The sequence below is a fragment of the Octopus bimaculoides genome, chromosome 1, assembly GCF_001194135.2.
Source record: "Octopus bimaculoides isolate UCB-OBI-ISO-001 chromosome 1, ASM119413v2, whole genome shotgun sequence".
NCBI classification, from domain to species: Eukaryota; Metazoa; Mollusca; class Cephalopoda; order Octopoda; family Octopodidae; genus Octopus; species Octopus bimaculoides.
This window is the reverse complement of record NC_068981.1, coordinates 180,787,297-180,808,320: the sequence shown is the minus strand read 5'-3', so window position 1 is coordinate 180,808,320 and position 21,024 is coordinate 180,787,297. Positions and strand designations below refer to the sequence as shown.

At 38.2% G+C, this 21,024-nt stretch overlaps 1 protein-coding gene across 2 annotated transcripts in view; it reads left to right on the top strand.

Moving 5' to 3' along the window:
* The window catches only part of LOC106873032 (protein crumbs), a 201,573-nt gene that overhangs the window by 116,135 nt on the left and 64,414 nt on the right, over positions 1 to 21,024 (top strand). For both annotated transcript variants that reach the window (XM_052972968.1, XM_014920238.2), the window contains exons 16-21: positions 564 to 777; positions 2,378 to 3,361; positions 4,287 to 4,953; positions 7,365 to 7,477; positions 8,181 to 8,904; positions 16,939 to 17,068. In XM_052972968.1, the coding sequence (XP_052828928.1) occupies positions 564 to 777; positions 2,378 to 3,361; positions 4,287 to 4,953; positions 7,365 to 7,477; positions 8,181 to 8,904; positions 16,939 to 17,068 (2,832 nt within the window). The remainder of the gene's footprint in view (positions 1 to 563; positions 778 to 2,377; positions 3,362 to 4,286; positions 4,954 to 7,364; positions 7,478 to 8,180; positions 8,905 to 16,938; positions 17,069 to 21,024) is intronic.

Here is a 21,024-nt window from a genome sequence, read left to right as displayed (position 1 = left end):
AGTCACAAGGTGTTAAACCTAAAATCCTGTGGTCATGAGGTGAACTTCTTAACCACACAGTGATGCTGCAGTGAGGGAGGCTAAATGGCTGGGAAGTCATTAGAGGAAAATACATAAAAATAACAACCAGGAGTGGCTGTGTGGTAAGTAGCTTGCTTACCAACCACATGGATCCGGATTTAGTCCCACTGCGTAGCATCTTGGGCAAGTGTCTTCTACTATAGCCTCGGGCCGACCAAAGCCTTGTGAGTGGATTTGGTAGACAGAAACTGAAAGAAGCCCATCGTATATATGTATGTGTGTGTTTGTCCCCCCTAGCATTGCTTGAGAACCGATGCTGGTGTGTTTATGTCTCCGTAACTTAGCGGTTTGGCAAAAGAGACCGATAGAATAAGTACTAGGCTTACAAAGAATAAATCCTTGGGTCGATTTGCTCGACTAAAGGTGGTGCTCCAGCATGGCCACAGTCAAATGACTGAAACAAGTAAAAGAGTAAAGAGTATTTATTATTCTTGTGATCCTTTTGTGTGATTTAATTAATTTCAATTAATATTATTTTTCAGAACTATACCTGCAAATGTTATAAAGGTTACAAAAGCGAGCATTGTGAGACAGATATCAATGAATGTTCAATTAATCCATGCGTCCACTCTTATGCATGTCTTCAGCGTTCCAACCAATCGCTATATGGTCAGAATCCTCCGTATTTTGACTCTCCTCAGTTTTCCTATGCCAATGCCTCTGGCTATAAATGCTTATGTGAAACTGGTTATGAAGGTGAGAAGATATTTAATTTATCAGTAAGGAACCATGCCCTACTGTATTTCATTAATGATAAAGACAATTAAATTTGTATTTCCTTTGAAGAGAGTTCTCAGTAGTAATGTCAAAAAAAACTAACATAGAAAGTGTGTTAATATTACTCAGACTGGTGTTCTCATCTTGATTGTTGCTTTCACTACATTACAGCTGTTGCATGCTCCACCCATCTTCAGGTGTCTTGTGTTGAACTTGGTTGTTGTATCAGAATTTTGAACCTAACACTGTATTTGAATAAGAAGGCAAAGAATAAGAGAAGAGAAAAAATAAACGAGAGAAAGAGAATATATAAATAGATATGTAAAGTAATGGTGTTAATTTTGTCATTAATTCTGTTGAGGTTTTTATCTTTCATCCTTTCGGGGTTCATATAAGAGCACTGGGGGTTCGGATAGTATTGTTTAACTCTCTCCTAAAACTACTGGCTTTGTGTCAAAATTTGAAACAATTTTATCATTAGTTTAAGTAAAAACTTATGAATTTTTTTTTCTAAAGGGAGACTTACCTGCTAGGTTGTGTGTGTGTGTGTGTGTGTGTGTGTGTGTGTGTGTGTGTGTGTGTGTGTGTGTATAAACTGTTAAAGAAATAGCAAGAAGCTGTGAAGCCAGATCTCTTTGCTGGGCCTCCAGATATTTATAGTGATATGGTGTATGAACATCCAGCCAGCCTATACAAGTATGGAAAAACAAATGTTTAAATATGTCTGTGTAGTAACATGCATGCATGATTATGATCAATCCACATCACTCCATAAGGTGCGTAGGGCCAGTTTCCCAGCTTCTCTGGCATCTGTATTCCTCTCTGGACAAGACACTGGTCTCTTGCAGCATTACTCATTTTTACCAGCTGAGTGGATTGAAACAATGTGAAATGAAGTGTTTTGCTTAAAAAACACGATGCATCACTCAGTTCAGGAATTGAAACCACAATCTGACAATCATAAGTCCAACACCACTAAGCAAGTTATCCATGCACCTCCATGACTTACAATTAGGACTATGATATATATACTATGCTATATATATATATATATATATATATATATATATATATATATATATATATACTATAGGTGGTGAACTGGCAGAAACATTAGCACGCTGGGTATAATGCTTAGCAGTATTTCATCTGTCTTTACGTTCTGAGTTCAAATTTCACCAAGGTCGACTTTGCCTTTCATCCTTCCGGGATTGATAAATTAGGTACCAGTTGCATACTGAGATCAATCTAATTGACTGCCCCCTCCCCCAAAATTTCAGGTTTTGTGCCTAGAGTAAAAAAGGATATATATATACTATCTGCTACTATTCCTTGATTGCACTGAAGGAATCCTTCAGATAAGCTGGCTAGCACAATATTAGAAACATGAACTGAACTCAGAAAGTAATGCAACATGCACATATTATTGCTTAATTCACCTTTACTCTGTTATGAGTATTTTTTTTTTTTTACCATTTAGTAAACTGTTTCTATCAGTTGATGTATTTTGGGAGTTAAAAGAGATTGTGGCCAGTCATGAAAATAATTAATGACATCTTTTCTTTATTTCTCTTTCAAGGTCATAACTGTTCCCAAGACATCAACGAATGCTTGAGTTTAAACTGTGTCCATGGTAACTGTAGTGATTACATAGGCTTTGCAAAATGTGATTGTGATGAAGGATATGAAGGTAAACTTTGCAATACAGATATTGATGAATGTTCCAGAAGTTATTGCCAGCATGGATCAAAGTGTTACAATGGCGAAGGAGTCTATAATTGTACCTGTTTAAAAGGTCCCTCAAAACCTTGGTATGGTGGAAAGAATTGTTCCATTGAGTTGACTGCATGCAATCATAACTCTTGCTTCAATAATGGCACCTGCAATCCATTCTTTGATGAAAATAACTCACAACATTATTACACATGCAGCTGTTTGCCTGGTTTTAAGGGAAAAGACTGTCAAGTCCTTACCACCATGTCTTTCAATGGTTCTTCTTTCTTAGAAACAAAAGCTCTTGCCACCAATAAACTGATAATAGAATTTCAATATCAAACAACATTGGGAAATATTCTTGTTTCCACGTTTGTATTACAAAATAACAAATACCTCACCTTTCAGCTGAGACAAGGTCAGCCTGCTCTTGTGAATGATAACATTACCAATTTAAACTTTGATACGGTCAATAATTCTGCTTGGCAATTTATTAAGTTTGAGTTTAATTCAAAAGAGCTCCTTGTACAGATTGGTGGCTCCTTGAAGAAGTTTGAATTGACAGAAGAAACAACTGGAGAAGTTTCATTTGGAAAACTGCACAGTAACTTATCACCAAATTTTAAACATTCAAGTGCACCGTTTATTGGTTGTCTACAAGATGTTTCTGTTAATGGGAATATCCTCTTGGCTACCAATGCTTCAAAAGTTGAACATGTCACCATGAGTTGTCCACGCCGTGACCAGTGCTTAAGTGATTCCTGTAATAAAAGAGGCGGCTGCATTGATCTTTGGTTTCAAAGACAATGCATATGTGACCGACCATATATTGGAGATACTTGTCAAGGCGGTAAGTTATGATGAGAGATGTTTCCATATTCTTTTTCTTGTTTCAGTCATTGGACTTTGGCCATGCTGGAGCACCACTATGAAGAATTTTTAGTCAAATGAATTGATCCCATTACTTATCTTTTTTTAAGACTGGTACTTATTCTATAGGTCTCTTTTGCTGAACTGGTAAGTTATAGGGATGTAAACACACCAACACTGGTTGTCAAGCAGTGGCAAGGGATGAACACAGACACACATACATTCATGTCTGTATGTCTGATTGTCTGTCTTTCCTTCCTTTTTTCTTCCTTCTTTCCTTCCTTCCTCTCTCCCTCCCTCCGTCCTCCTTGCCAGTAAGTAACCTTACAGATATGAAAAAGTAAATTAACAATCATCCCATTGCCTCCAGTAGCAAAGAGAACATAGCTCTTGCTTTTCCCAGTCAGTCATATCTGATGATTGCAAATTTATACCTCCAATTCTGCCAAGTTATCAGTATGAAACCATTCAGTAACCTGCTGTTATGAGACTAATAGTACCTCATATATAAAGTGGTGAGCTGGTAGAATCATTAGCATGTTGGGGAAAAATGCTTAATGGCATTTTGTCAGTGTTCATTGTTCTTAGTTCATATTCTGCCGAGGTAGACTTTGTTTTTCATCCTTTCAGCACTGGGGTTGATGTAATTGATTTAATGCCTCCCCCAAAATTGCTGGCCTTGTATCAAATTTTGAAACCAATATTGCATCATATATGAGTGCCCGAGTTTTTTTTCTGACCCATGAAAATTTATTGGGCAACTGCACACACACACACAGACACACACACTCACTCACTGTCTCTCTCTTTCTCTCTCTCTCTCTCTCTCTATCTATCTATCTACCTACCTATCTAGGTATGACTATACAGTTTTAATATGTACATTATCAATCTTATTTTTGCAGAAGTTACGGCAGGAACCTTTGCATTCAATATGACATTGAGTTTTTCTGAATACAACTTAACAACAATCCAAGACCAGTTACAATCAAACCTTGAGTTGTCCTTTTACTTCATCACTCGCTATAGTGATGGTCAGGTGGCATATTTTAGTGATTCTGACCAAACAGGAAGCACTTCTGGATCATTCTTCAGTCTGAGACTACAGGATGGCAATATTGTCACAGAATTGAAACGTTGTAAGGATTTCATTTATAAAACCCCAACCAAATATGATGATGGCCGAAAGCACTTTTTGGAAGTAAAGGTGTTTCTTGAAAACATCACCTTGGTTGTTGACTCTTTCAATATAACAAAGAATTTAGATGATCGATGTGTGTTGAACACGAGTATATTGACTGTAGGTAAGAAACCTGACAGTCCAAGTACTCGAAAGCGCAGAAGTATACAACCTGTTGAAAATTTCCGAGGAATTCTACAAGATATGGCATTAAATAACATGTCAGTTATCTTTAATGATAACTCCAGCAATATTGTGAGGTTGTCAAACACTTTACTACCAACTGCCACTAAAAACGTTCAGTCAGGGGCTGTTAAAAATGATCCTTGTCAGCTAGTTAAACCATGTGGCAACAATTCTACATGCCAGTATTTTGAATTTGAAGATTATATGTAAGTATAAATTCCGTATTCAGAATTTGATTCATTGGTTTTAGGTTCAGTCCATTGCTGTAGCCTCCACACTGACCAAAACCTTGTGAATGGGTTTGGTAAATAGAAACCGGAAGAAAGTTGTGTGGTTAAGAAGTTCACTTCACAGCCATGTGGTTTTGGGTTCAGTCCTACTTCGTAGCAACTTGAGCAAATGTCATCATCATCATCTAACATCTGTTTTCCATGCTGGCATGGATCAGACAGTTTGATAGGAGTTGGTAAGCCAGAGGACTGCACTAAGCTTCATTGTCTGTTTTGGCATAGTTTTTTAATAGCTGGATGCTCTTCCTAATGTCAACCACTTTACAGCTTAGAATTGTGCTTTTTACATTTCACCAGTACTGGTGAGGTTGCCTTTGGTATAGCTTTTATAGCTGGATGCCCTGTAAATGGAGTTGGGAGACCAAAACTGTAAAGAAACCCACCATTTATATATTTGTGTGCCCCTATGAAATTTTGGTGGGTTGGGGTGGAGGCTAACCAATTTTATTGACCCCTACTGCTCAGCTGGTGCTTATTTTGTTTACCCTAAAAGGATGAAAGAAAAAGTCGACTGTGTCAGAATTTGAACTTAGAGCTTAGAGTCAGAAGAAAAAGCTCTAAGCATTTTGTTCAACATGTTAACAATTCTGCTATATTGCTGCCTTCAATGATTTTAAATTTTGGCACAAAGCCAGCAGTTTTAGGGGATAAGTTGATTACATCAATCCCACAGCACTGAAAGAATGAAAGACAAAGTTGACTGCAACTGAATTTGAACTCGGAATGCAAAGGGCTGGAAGAAATGTTGCAAAGCATTTTGTCAAACATACTAAAGATTCACAGCACTGGCATAGGTACTTATACATGGCACCAGCACTTACAAGCCTACAAGATTACGTAACTTTGTAGGTGCAATCCCATGGTGAATATGTATCCTTCATTGCACCAGTTGGTATGTTCAAGTTGGTCAAGGGATAAGAAGAGCTATATTCCCTTGACCAAACTAACATTGATGATCCAGTATTCAGCTTCATATGAGACACCACAGCTGGGTTTTAGTTATTTACAGTCATTACAACATCATTTCCTTCAACAACTACAAACAAGGAAGCTTATATGTGGCCACTTGACTTCCTAAAATTAGCAACCAAATCTCCTTCAAATTACACCCTATCATCTTAGAAGAAGGATATATTTGGCATTGTAGTTCTTGATATACAAAGATAAACAATACCAGCTGATTATGGAGTCAATGGAATTGACTTATTCCTCTCTCTTAAATCGCTAGCTTTTGCCAAAGTTTGAAACAGTTAAAACCCCAATCACAATCTAGAAAGCTTTGTACAAGCATAGGGTCTGATGTGAGCTGTCAAATCCATAAGGCTCAAGCTTAACTCAGTTATGATATACAAGTGACTGAGATCATTGCACTTCTCTCTGAACAGAATATCAGTGTATTTGGGGTTAAGTTCCCAGCTTTTTACTGCAACTCATTTAGAGCTGAATGAACTGAAACAACATGAAATGAAGTGTTTTTTCTTCTCAAGAACACAACTCACTACTTGGTTTGGGAATTGAAATCATGATCTCAAGATGATGAACTCAACAAACTTAACCACTAGACAATATATCTTCATTGGAATTTTAAATGAATGTTAAATTGGCTCCACTACTTGCTTAATACTTTATGAAACTGGGTTGATGCCAGTGCCGCTTGACTGGCCCCCATGCCGGTGGCACATAAAAAGCACCCACTACACTCTCGGAGTGGTTGGCATTAGGAAGGGCATCCAGCTGTAGAAACTTTGCCAGATCAAATTGGAGCCTGGTGCAACCTCCTAGCTTGCCAGTCCTCAGTCAAACCATCCAACCCATGCCAGCATGGAAAGCGGCCATTAAACGATGACAATGATGACCTCCTGGTAAGGATAAAAGGTAAAGTTGACCTCTTCAGGACTTGAACTCAAAAACATTTGTCATTAGCAGTTAGTTGTCACGATTATGGCTGTTCACGGCTTTGACATGATTTGCTAAGTTTTCTCCATATTGGTCAGTTCTTCATTTGAGTTTTACCTCTTATTTATGATCAATTCCTTTCCACTTCATATTCCTTTTTGCAGTATCTTTTAATCTCAGTGTAGGTCTTCCATGGTTTCTTTATATCCTTGCTTAGTTGCAAGTAAGGGAAGTAAAGGAGTTGTCTGGAGAGTCTGTTGTTGTCCAACCAACATAAATTTCTATGAATGAAAATTTCCATCATTGGAGGCAGACCAGCGTAAAGGGCCATAATTAAATACTGTAGGCATTTTATCTGATGCACTAATGATTCTACCAATTATTTTCTCTAACAACTTTACTGTTTACTATATTTTTTTCTTCTTTTGTAGTTGCAACTGCACTGCTGGTTTTACTGGTAAGAACTGCACAGATATAGACTTCTGTTACTATGCCAACTGTCCTAATAATACTCATTGTGGAAATACTGAAGATGGATATGAATGTAGGTGGACTCTGACATTTTTTCCCTTTATTTAACAGTAACCCCTCTCTCAGCAATAAAACATGTTTTATGTCAGTATTATTACATAATGATAATAATAATGAAAATAATATCAAGGCGGTTGTCTGGCAGAATTGTTAGCACGCTGGTTGAAATGCTTAGCGGTATTTCATCTGCAGCTACATTCTGAGTTCAAATTCTGCCGAGATCAACTTTGCCTTTCATCCTTTTGAGGTCGATAAATTAAGTACCAGTGAAGTACTGGGGTTGATGTGATCGACATACTCCCTCCTTCAAAATTATAAAATTAGTGAAGCAAATGTCATTTATCTCACCCTTGATCTCTGACATCTGACAAACGCCAACCAAGATGGTGTGAATCAGCCAAGCTTTACCTTCTAGAAATAGCAACCCAAATGCTTTTAAATCGGATCCCAATGGTGGATGTTCAAGAACCAAATGAAAGGTAAATTTTCAATCCCAGGATCACCCTGATTCCAAAAAGGTATTATATGTCTGTGTAGAGCAAATGCTGACTGAGATACAGGGATCTCTGACAGACAGAATTTCGAGTTTATTATTATAGAAGTTACTTTTATAGACTGACGAACAGTTATCATTTCCATGATTGTTTTAAATGAATAAAATATTAGATAAATCCTTACAATTGCTCAATGCTACTTGTTTGTTTTTGTCATTTTAGGTTATGTAACAGCAACATTCAACATAACATCAAGTGTACTCTATGAACCAACCCCTTATATAAACGACCCTCAGAATTTCAGTGTACATTTCCGAACAAGGGAGGAGCAAGGCTACTTGTTTTCTGCAATTGATACAACTACAAATTCAAATTTTTCTGTGTATTTGCATAATAATATTCTGAAGATAAATGCTGGAAACATCAGTGGTGATGCTTCTGAAAATGTTACTGATGGTGATTGGCATTTTCTTGTGCTTGCATGGAATGAAAATAACACCTGGATTACAATAGATGGAGTAAAAGTTGTCAGTATTTCGAATGTTAGCATGAACTATACAACTTTGTTCACAAGAAATAACTTTACTGTTGGTGAAATGTTTGTTGGTTGCATGAAAAATCTGAGTGTCAATGGTAAACATCTTCCACTGTTGCTTGGCACAAGCAATAGCAGCCGTTCACAGCAGTATCGACTATTGCAGGAAACAAATATACAATTGGGATGTCTGAGTGCAGATGTTTGCCTCACCAATAAGTGTGAGAATCAAGCCACTTGCAAGGACATTTGGAACAAATATAAATGTAACTGTGTAGCTGGTTACACTGGGGAATTCTGTCAGCAAGATATCGATGAGTGTAAAAGTAATCCCTGTATGAATGGTGCCGCATGTAAAGATTCTCTTAATTCATTTACTTGTGACTGTGTCGATGGATTTGAAGGTTTAAGGTAAGTCTGTTTATATAAAAAAGGACTTTTTTTGTTAAAATTTTGTTACTCTTCATTCCTTTAATGAAGGTCTATATTCATATGCTTCTCTTAAATGTTATCATCATCATCGCCATCATCATCTAACATCCGTTTTCCATGCTGGCGTGGGTTGAATGGTTTGACTTGAGCTGGAAAGCATGAGAGCTGCACCAGGTTCCAGTCTGACTTGGCTTGGTTTCTATGGCTGGATGTTCTTCCTAATACCAACCATTTTACAGTGTGTTCTGGGTGGTTTTTGTGTGGCACCAGAACTTTCTTAACCCTTTTGTTACTATATTTCTGTTGAAATACACTGCCATTGTTTCACTTAATTTTGAAATTAATGAATAATTTACTAAAAGAGCTGTGCTATTATTAAGCTAGTGTTTGGAATATAAACCAACATGAAGTTTTGAAGGAAGGTTTTATTTTAAATCATTTTAAAACAAGAAATTTTTATAATAGAATCAGGGTCAGTCACATGTAGGGTGATCATCATGGTCGTTTAATGTCCACTTTCCATGCTAGCATGGGTTGGACGATTTGACTGAGGACTGGTGAACCAGATGGCTGCATCAGGCTCCAATCTGATTTGGCAGAGCTTCTACAGCTGGATGCCCTTCCTAACGCCAACCACTTTGAGAGTGTAGTGGGTGCTTTTAAATGCCACCGGCACGAGGGCCAGTCAGGCGGGTACTGGCAACGGCCACGCTCGAAATGGTGTATTTTACATGCCACCTGCACAAGGGCCAGTCCAGGGGCACTGGCAATGATCTCGCTCAGATGTCTTACTGGCAAAGGCCACACTCGAAATGGTGTATTACGTGTCACCTGCACAGGAGCCAGTCCATTGGCACTGGCAACGATCTTGCTCGAATATATAGAGTTATTTGTTGGTGAACTCCATATATTTTGGAGTTCATCTGACTTAGACAAATGTTTTTATAGAGTATTTATGACTATGGCTCAGTGGTCAGAGTGTTCAACTTACAATCATGAGGTAATGAGTTCGATTCCCGGTTTAGGCTGTGTGTTGTGCTCTTGAACAAGACACTTTATTTTTCACGTTCCTCCAGTTCGCTCAGCTGCAGAAATGAGTTGGGACATCACTGGTGCCAAGCTGTATTGGCTTTTACCTTTCCCTTGGATAGCATCGGTGGCATGGAGGAGAAGGCTGATATGCATGGGCGACTGCTGGTCTTCTATAAACAACCTTGCCCAAACTTGTGCCTTAGAGGGGAACTTTCTTGGTGCAATCCCATGGTCATTCATGACTGGGAGGCGGGGGTGGGGTGCTCTTTACTTTTTATAAATGGATTCAGGAAACAACTGATGATTAAAGACATTAATTGGTACTCAGAAAAGAAAAAATTACGCTAGAATGGACATATGGTTTAAAAACACACGCAAAAATAGCTATAGGTGCAAGTATAGCTGTACAGTCAAATCATTGTTTCAGTCATTGGACTGCAACCATGCTGGGGCACTGCCTTGAAGAATTTTACTCGGACAAACTGACTCCACTACTTATTTTTAAACCTGGTATTTATTCTGTTGGCCCCTTTTACAGAACTGTTAAGGGATCTAAACAAACCAACACCAGTTGTCAAGTGATGGTGGCAATGGCAGTGGGACAAATACAGCACAAACACAAAGACTCACACATTCATACACACACACACACATGGGCTTCCTCACAATTTCTGTCTACCAATTTCACTCACAAGGCACTGGTTGGCCCAGGGCTATAATAGAAGATACTTGTTCAAGGTGCCACATGGTGGGACTCAACCTGATACCACCTGGTTGCAAAGCAAGCACTTCTTAACCACACAGCACCTGCTCCTAGTGGAATGAAGGGAAGAATTTATTCCCAGACTGGAAGTCTGGCTTCAGTACTTGCAACAAAGGGGACTTTGCAAGAGGCACTCACAGGCTAAGCTTGGTATTAAACTGAACGAAGGATGAAGTCTATCACCCATATTGTACAAGGGTAATCTCAAAAGTAGGGTCTCCAAAAATATTTAGAAATCACAGAAACATTTATTATCAATGATGTTTACATCATCAATTTCAGCAGCACATATTCAAGAAAATGGTTTTTAGTACCTTAAAGCTTATGAGAGGCCCAATTTTGCAGAGAGGAGCCAGGGTGATTTTTTTAAAGACTTTTTTTGAAAAAAAGTGCACCTTTTATGCTATCCAACATAGGTCTTTTCTATTGGTTGACTATTTTGGAAGTTCATTTGAATATTACTATATACATGTCTCCTTGGCTACCATTGATTGGCAAAGATCGTGGAGAGGACCAGCAATAGCCATCACAGACTTGGACTTTGCAGATGATAGAGCACTCGTATCTAATGAAATAGATCAAATACAACAGCTACTCAGCAGAGTAGATACGTCAGTTGCTAAAATAGGATTGCATACAAATATCAAGAAAACCGAATACATATCTTTCAACCAATCAAATGATGCTGAACTTTTTGCTCTGAGTAGTTCCAAATTGAATGTTGCTGAAGACTTCAAGTACTTAGATGGTTGGGTGAGTAGTTGGGAAGCAGACATCAAGATCAAGAAGGCACAAGCATGGACAGCCTGTCATAAACTAAAGAAGGTCTGGAAATCCAAATTGCCCAGGTAAATCAGAATCAAGCTGTCCATTGCAACTGTTGAATCAGTGCAACTATAGGGACACTGACAAAGAAATTATCAAATGGGATAATCATCATCATCATCGTTTAACGTCCGCTTTCCATGCTAGCATGGGTTGGACGATTTGACTGAGGACTGGTGAAACCAGATGGCTACACCAGGCTCCAATCTGATTTGGCAGAGTTTCTACAGCTGGATGCCCTTCCTAACGCCACCCACTCTGAGAGTGTAGTGGGTGCTTTTACATGCCACCAACACAAAGGCCAGTCACACGGTACTGGCAATGGCCACGCTCAAAATGGTGTATTTTATGTGCCACCCGCACAAGAGCCAGTCCAGGGGCACTGGCAACAATCTTGCTTGAAAGTCCATTACACATGCCACGGGCACAAGTGCCAGAAAGGCGACGCTGGGCACAGGTGCCATCCCGATTTCGCTTTCGCTTTCCCCAATAAGTATTAAGGATGCTACAAATGGCCCTAAATGTGAAATGGCAGCAACATATGACAGAAGAACCTATTTCATTGTGATGTAAAAAGAGGAAAATGTTGTTACACTTATGTTGGCAACTTGATTGCAGACACTGGCTGGAATGTATCCAGGACCTTGAGGCAGTGATGATAGACCAAGAAGTGTGGCTGGTGGACTTTGTTACTATGGCCCAGGTCGGAATCTTTTTATAATACAAAAGTAATAAAATAATATCCTTCATTATTTGTCTTACTGCAATGGTGTTGTCTCCTCTTTCACTGTTTTCGGTAAAGTTTATTGAAACCCCCATCCACCCACTTATCTGTTGCTCCAGTGCCAGGTAAAAGAAATTGTTGTTGTTGTTGTTGTTGTCATCATTGTTCTCAGTAATAGCTAATGTATTCTCCATGATATTTGGAATATTATATTTGAACCAAAGGATGTTAAGTACTTCAGATTTATCCAGTTCATTCTTGCATATTGTTCATCATCAACATCATCCAGTGTTTTAAATCTGGGTTTTGTCCCTGTTAACGGGAGTGGCCAGATCTATCTCAATGTCATTGCAACTGAGGCAGGCAGGTGCAGCCCACCTCAACCTTTGGGCTGGCTGGTGCCCATTCTCCCTTGTTATCATGAGGCTTTTTTGGAGCTGGATTTTCTACGGGGAGCATGCCCTTGCTTACCCTAACCTCAGTTTCTAGACATGAGTGGTCCCGAGACCAAAGCCTCTACCACGATTTTTAAGAAATGTGGTGGAAAACTAGCTCAGGAAGGCTGGGATGCCACTCCCTGAGACCCCTTTTGGAGCCCCCCCCCAATCTGTTGAAGCTTATTAATTGTCATCATCATCATCATCAATTTAATGTCCATTTCTTCATGCATGCATGGCTGAGCTTGAGTTTAAGATGGATTTTTTTGTAGCTGGATGCCCTTCCTGTCATCAACACTCACCTACTGCCTAGTAATACTTCTCAATGGCCAGACATGATTTTACAAAAGATTGAAAATGGAGACTGCTTGTGTGATGGTGACACTTGTTTACAACTATCATACACTGTCAAGGGGTCAGTAACACACACTGACACACACGTGCATGCATGCAGATACATACACACACATACAATCTCTCTCTCTCTCTCACTCCTTTTCCTTACCCTTATCTCTCAGACACCTCATCCTCAACAGTGTTCTACTCCCTAATTTTCATCTCCCTTTAACTCTCAATCCTTCCGTTTACTGTCCCCTATTCTCCACCCTCTCTCCATTACTCTCTCTCCAAACCCTCCACTACCCCAGTCTTTTCCCTGTATTACCCCTCCCCCCACTACTAACACTGCTTCTCCTATTTAAAATGTAGATCGGTTTCAATGTTAGGGATTATCTCATTTCTAGTTGATCCTGTCCACTGATTGAAGGATTAAAGTTTATTGCTGATGCTTCTTCATCTAACTGCTGTTGTGGCTTATTAGGCATCAAGCAGATTAGCAATTTAATTTCCTTAGCTTTGAATATAGATTAAAGCAGACATATACATAAGTTTCTGTGTTTGTCAATACACACACACACACTTGAATGTGAGTGTATATGTATATATATTCATATACATATACATGCACATTATTCACACATATGCACATATATACACACATGTACATTTACATGAGTACACATAAATGAAAGTATATTCACATGCACTTCTATCTGTCTGTGCATGTATGTATACTTATGCACTCATATACATGTCTATATGTTCACTTGCCATCCCCACCACACCTAGATAAAACAAAAAAAAGATATTCAATTATTAGAAATGGTAAAATGATGAGGTTGTGGACTAAATTCCTCACAGTTTATTATAAGTTCCTGTTTTTCTGGACTGGACTGCATGCAGACTCCTTTAGCAAGGCCAGTTTAAAAGTTGACCTTGTGTCAAGATGAGACAAACTGTCTGTAGCCTTGATATGAATGAGCAGATATCAGTTTAATCTTAATCCATAACTAACACTGGCCTGTTTTACTGCTTTTATGGTGGTTTAAGACCCAGGATAGTATGTCAATGTCTGACAGATATAGTTCAACTTGTTGGGAAGTTGGTTTATTTTTTGTTCTTATCTTATCACTTTGTGAGAAAGGAAGGGCAGAGCTCACAACCAATTAAAGGGTCTTTTAGATTGGTTGGTAAGAAGGGAGAATGTATCTTCAAACTGGAAACATGGTCCAGATGCTTGTAACAGATTCAATGAATTCTGCCAACAGCATACACCCCACAAGGACCATGCAGTGATGTTAAACAGAGAATGTGTTGTATGTGTTGCTTTTCCTTGGGTCCTCAACTCTTTGAAGGAGTCTTGTGGGTGCTATCATGATATGCCTTTCACCAAAATTTCACATTTATCTTTGTTCCAAACATCAGCTTGTGTTATTTTACTAAATTCTTCATTACTTTTGAAATTAATTAAAACAAAGGCAGTGAGTTCAACAGAAATATGGTAACTAAAAGGTTAAAAGAGGAGATGGAGTGTTGTCATATACATATGAACAAAGAGTAGGGATTAACAAAAGGTCCTTGAAAAAGGGAAGACATTTATAGGTGTAGCCATGGCTATGTGATTGAAAAGCTTGTTTCCCAACCATGTGGTCTTGAGTTTAGTCCTTGGACAAGTGTCTTCTATAGCCTTGGGTTGACCAAAACCTTATGAGTGAATTTGGTTGTTGGAAACTGAAAGAAGCCCATCATACGTATGTATTTATATGTGTGTATATATATGTATGTGCGTGTGTGGTCTATGTGTGTGTGTGGTCTGTGTTTGTGTATGTATGTACACCCTTGTTTCGACGTTGGTTGTAAATAAACATCATCAACATCATATGAGCGAGGTTGTTCATTTCCAGTCTTCAAGGAAAAATTTCTGGTCAGGGGAAAATATAACCTTCCTTGGAAACAGGTAAATTTTGGTGACAAGAAGGGTTTCAACAAGGAATCCAGATCAACAAATTCCGTCTGCAAGCATGGTGAAGTGGATGTTAAATGATGATGATGATACAAAGGGCTTCTTTCACTTTCCATCTAGCAAATCCATTCACAAGGCTTTGGTTGGTCCAGAGCTGTAGTAAAATAACACTTACCCAAGGTGCCACACAGTGAGACTGAACTCAGAACCATGCGGTTGGGAGGGAAACATTTTAACCACACAGTCATGCCAGCACCTATCCATACCTGCTCCTGTTCATTCCAGCATGTGCATGAAATATAATGTGCACAACCAAAAATTGAAACCACATTGCATATTTTCTTGCTGGGAGCTTATCCTTGCTCTGCAGGAAATACCTGAAGACTTGTGTTCTTTCTAATGAGTATTATCATAATTCCTATGCTGTGAACATCACAAGTGTCTTCCTGCTTTTTACTAGAAGAATTACTGTTAAGAGGTTTAAGAAACTCTTGTTGGATTCTTTAAAGCTTCAAATATGTAAAGAAAGTCAGCTTTTGATTATGATGTTAATTATTCAGGCATTAGTATCTTTCAAACTGAATACATGTATAATAAACCTTCTATTTGTGTCTATACTTAGCTAAAAATATACAAATGTCTTTGACCAGTTTCAGATTAATCATTAATTAATTTATGTATTGTAATTCACCATTCGTTTCTTGTTCACTAAGAAAAGAAAATAATTTACTGTTTTGTTTTATTCTTATTCTTATTCTTAATATTTAAAAATTCTTTTTCAGCCTCAACTATTCCTCAAACTTCTATCTACTTGTAGATCAGTCACATATCTTCATTGTGGCTAGTTCTTTCTCTCTCTCTCTCTTTCTCTCTCTCTCTCTCTCTCTCTCTCTCTCTCTCTCTCTCTCTCATTGTATTGATTGCCACAGAGTTGCAAGGTTAACAGGCAGGATAAAAAGTAGAGGTGTAGGTGTATGTGAGGTCTTAAAGTGAATGAACACATTCACAAATAGGTCACTGACTGAGACAAGCCTACTCTAGCTGTTCCACCTGTAGTATGTCAGTATTAGCTTAATAGCCCCCTCCCTCCATTTACCCTTATTGTATGTTATTTTTACCTGTAGTAAGAGGCCTGTAACACTTTCATAATAACTTCCTTTAGCTTATATTTTGTCATAAAAAGTTTTTTCTGTCCAAGAATTATATCTCTGTGTCTTTCAGTGTTTTAATTTTCATCTGTGAGTAATTTAGAAGCTGGTTTTCTCTTCTCTCTTGACAACTGTCTCAGAACAATGGACTGTTATGCCTTATTGTACATGACATCTTTCATAAACCTGACTTATGCCATAACAGGTGCTGCTTGCTGCTACAGGCTTTAAAAGATATCACTTGCCTCCTTAGACTTCACAATCCTTGCTATTTTTGAAGTTTCGGCCTTGTGTGACTGCTGCTGCTGTTTCTGCCTGCCTGTCTGCCTGCCTGACTGACTAGTTAGCTGGTTAGCTGGCTGGTTGGGTGGCTGGTAAATTTACCTGTGACCACCTGACAGATTTACTTCATCCTATTAAGGTGTAGGAAACCCACACTGTTTGTAAGCATAGTACTTGTAGCTAAGCAATCTGATGGTTTTGTAAAGTTTGTCGGAAGAATTTGGTAAAACAAAAACAAGCAAAAACAGGAAGCTAAAACCAAAACTTCGTTCCCTCTACCTGTGATGATGATCTAGAAATATGTATAGTCTCCAGGAAACATGCTATAGTCATGCCAACTACTGACGGCCACCTCGGTATCTACTTTAACTTGGAGTATTGTTTAAAGAAATGGCTAGGGTTGATCTATCATTTACGGATAGATATCCCTACACAATTTTCTGTAGAAAAAGTATTTTCATGATTATTCTAATATTAATGGCTTTCGTCCCTGTCTACAGATGTGAGAACAATACTGATGACTGTGCTAACAATACAGTCTGCATAAACAATGGTACCTGCAATGATCTTGTAGCCGGCTACAACTGTACCTGTACTAACGAATACACTGGAGACCACTGTGAATTTAAGGTAGGTATTTAAAAAAAGTTAATTAATATCTAGCCTATTTATTTTTCTTTCCTCCTTTTCTTTTTATAAATTTTTATCTTTCTTTTTTCTCACTTTTCTAGAGTGAAAAATGTTCAGTTTTTGTGCGTGTGTGTGTATCTCTCTATTTCTCTCTCTCTCTCTCTCTCTCTCTCTCTCTCTCTCTCTCTCTCTCTCTCTCTCTCTCTCTCTCTCTCTCTCTCTCTCTCTCTCTCTCTCTCTCTCTCTCTTTCTCTATCTCTCTCTCTCTATATATATATTCTTTTACTTGTTTCAGTCATTTGACTGCAGTCATGCTGGAGCACCAGCTTGTCCAAGGTGCCACACAGTGGGACTGAACGCAAGCTACTTGCCACACAACCACTCCTGTGCCTGACACACATGCATGCATGTATACACTGACATACACACACACACACACACCCCCTTATAAAAGTTTGACACTGGAAAGAAAAGTTAGCTCCATTGGCTACATGTGTTTCATTCAATGCATATCAAACATTTTTTTTCTTCCCTACATCCATGTAAAGTTCTTTTGTTTAGACAATTTTTTTATTGTTCAAAACATGTTTTCATGCTGACATATTTTACTCCCATTACAATGTGAACATGTTAATATTTGTCGAAGTACAAATAAGTAATTTGACGTTTTATTTTTACTTCCTTTTTTCTTTTAGAATTAGTAGATGTACCAGATTACATATACTTGTTTTGTTTGTTTTAAAGATTCTGGTGACTTAGGGATTTTTGTAACCAAATAACATATGCCTATGTTTATGGGTGTGTTTGTAAAAATACAACTAAAATACCCTTGTGATATTTCAGTTATGAATTTAATGTAATACATAGTTTTAGCTACCTGACAGACAATGAACTAAGTTGTGTAAATAAGTTGTGTTCAAATAAAATTTTAGACTATGGGTGATGCCAGTGAGTAAGTCTTTATGCAGTTACTTGATCTGCTAGAGAGACCAAATAAATCTACTTCTAATCATACATAGTCTTACAGAAAGGAGGGAGAGATTGTATGGATTGTTTCTGAGTACATTATTGTTGTTGCCTTGGTAGTTTTGTGGGTGAGAAAACTTGTGTAGACAGCAGCATGGAACCTCCTGAAACAAGGTTCAATCTTTCCCAGGGCCTACAACTGTGGGGTTGTACTAAATTTTGCAATCAAGCTACTTCAGCATGACCACAGCCTGTAGCTGCGGCCATTACTAGAATAATAGAATATACTCGCAGTAAAGATGGGACAGTCATGGCTGGAAAGCCTTTGAACATGGTTTGCATAGCCAGGCTAACCTTTACATTAAATATCAGTATCTGCAGTGGGATTAAACTTATGTTTGAGGGTTTAGGTCTTTAAGCATATAGCACAACTATTCTTTAAAATTAATTTAAATTTCACAGATAGGGTTATAATGGTCTATTGCTCTACTGGTTTGTTATAAGTTTATTGTTTGTATATTGAAAGCTAGCTTCTCCACTTTGGTTAAAGTAACCACAGGTGAATGATCAGGGGATCTTTACTAGCACAAGGTATTTAAATATAGTCTCAAACTCGGTCATAGTTCCCAGTTTTGAAAGTTTTCTTTTCTGTTCAGTAGTGTATATGTGTGTATATATGTGTGTGTTTGTGTGTATGATATAGTTACGGAGACTCACATACAGGACTTCAAGTTTCTGTTCTTCCTCAGCTGTCACAGCTCTAGTGCCTATAGAACCATCAGTTACTTTGATGGTGCTAAGGGCACCAGGTTTACAACATCTGAAGAAGTGTGATCATCATATCATTGACATAGAAACATGAAGTTCTGTATGTGAATCTTCATAACTGTATCATTCAACAATTATGGTCCTCCATTTCCAACAGTATTGAGGTCTACCTCTTTTGCTGTCACACACAGTTTGTGTGTATGCATGCATGTGTGTGTGTGTGTGTGTGTGTGTGTGTGTATTTTATTTGTCTCAATCGTTGAACTGCAGCTATGCTGGTGCACTGCTTTGAGAGGGTTTAGGTGAAGAAATCAACCGAAGTATCTATTTTTAAATCTGGTACTTAATTCTGTTTGTCTCTTTTGCTGTTGTTCCACTGAGTTATGAGGGTGTAAACAAACCAACATCCGTTGTCAAGCAGTAGACGGGGACAAACAAAGACACGCGCACACTCATGCACATTAACACTCTGTGGCTTTCTGGTAAGAAGCTTGCTTCCCAACCACCCGGTTCCAGGTTCAGTCCCACTACATGGCACCTCTTTTGTTATGGCTTCATGTCGACCAAAGCCTTGTGAGTGGATTTGGTAAATGGAAATTGAAAGAAGCTTGTCATATATATATATATATACATATATATATATATCTGTAAAAATATGTGACACTTATTCAGTAGCCATGATAAAACTCTGAGTTTCCGATGCCCGGGCGGTGTTCCGCTCCGACCATCTCTTCAGTTATCCAGCCACCGGAGGTTCTATTTGAAAAACAACCGTTATGGGAGCCTCTTCAATTCTTCTGTGGGGCAGAGTCCTCAACCGGTTACTGGTGATCTTCCAAAAATAAGCCGTAGTAGCCCTTATGGAAAAAACCTTCGTACGGATACATTCCTCTATTTGCATAATATCGAGGTCTCTTTCTTTCTTTTGTTGCCATTCCTGCCAAATATATATATATATATATATATACATGTGTGTTTGTGTCTGTTTGTCTCTCAAAAGAGACAGATAGAATAAGTAGCAGGTTAAAAGGAAAAGTATTTGACGAAAATGTTTTCAAGGTGGGGCTTCAGTATGGCTGTACCCTAATGACTGAAATGGGTAAAAGACAAGATAAAAGATGTATATGCATCCACGCTTGTGCCTAATTTGATGACGAGCTATTCCAAAACATTTTCTGAATCACATGAAATCTGACTGCATTGTGAAGGAAAAATAAAGTTGTCAAATAGAAGGGTCTAATCATGATTTTCTGTAGCTATTATGTCTGTGACATAACTGGATACAGATGCAGCAGTGTGCTTAAAAAGTTCACTTCACAGCTACACGGTTCTAAGTTTGACTCTCACAGTGCAGTACCTTGGGTTAAGTGTCTTCTACCATAACTTTGGATCAATCAAGGCTGTGTGAATGAAACTTGGTAGATGGAAACTGTGCAGGAGCCTGTTGAAAGATCCATTCCTGTTTTGGTTAATAAATTTAATCTACCATCGAATTTAACAACATTGCCTTGCTATTTGCTGATCTACAGCCCAGCCTGTTGCAAGCATTTGGGCCAGTTCTCTGCTCTTAGGGTAGTTTCCTTTCTGTCTCTTCCACTCCCACCATTCACAAAGGACCTGAAAAGTGTCATGGAAGCTGCCTTTCCTACAGTAACTATACGTTAAAAACAAAAAAACAAATAATATGTTAGTTAATTCACAAAAAGGTTCCGGCTGTTACTCTTGCACATCCATTTTTCAGGAAATATACAAGCCAAACTCAACTTTCCTGTTTTCTTGGTTTGTGATTATAAAGTAGATTGTAATGAATTTTGTTACAAGCTTTGACAAAGTTAAGGCAGATGTAATCTACCCTTGAGCTAGAGACTACTAATAATTAGGGGAACTCAACACATAATAAAAAAAAAAAAAAGAAAGAGGGAAAGAAAAATGGTGTTAATCAGCTTCAGCTACAGGGAGATCTGTATTGTGTGTTATTCAACTATCTGTTTTTTAAAAAAAGGACAGAAAAAAAAAGACTCAAACGTGGCTGTGTGGTTAAGCAGCTCACTTCGCAACCATGTGGTTTCTGGTTCCATCTCATTATGCGTACTTCAAGCAAGTGTCTTCTGTAACCTTGGGGCAACCAGTGCCTTGTGAGTAACAAAAACTGTGTGGAAATGTATCACACACACACATTCCTATCTGTATGTCTGTGTATATATATATATATATATATATAT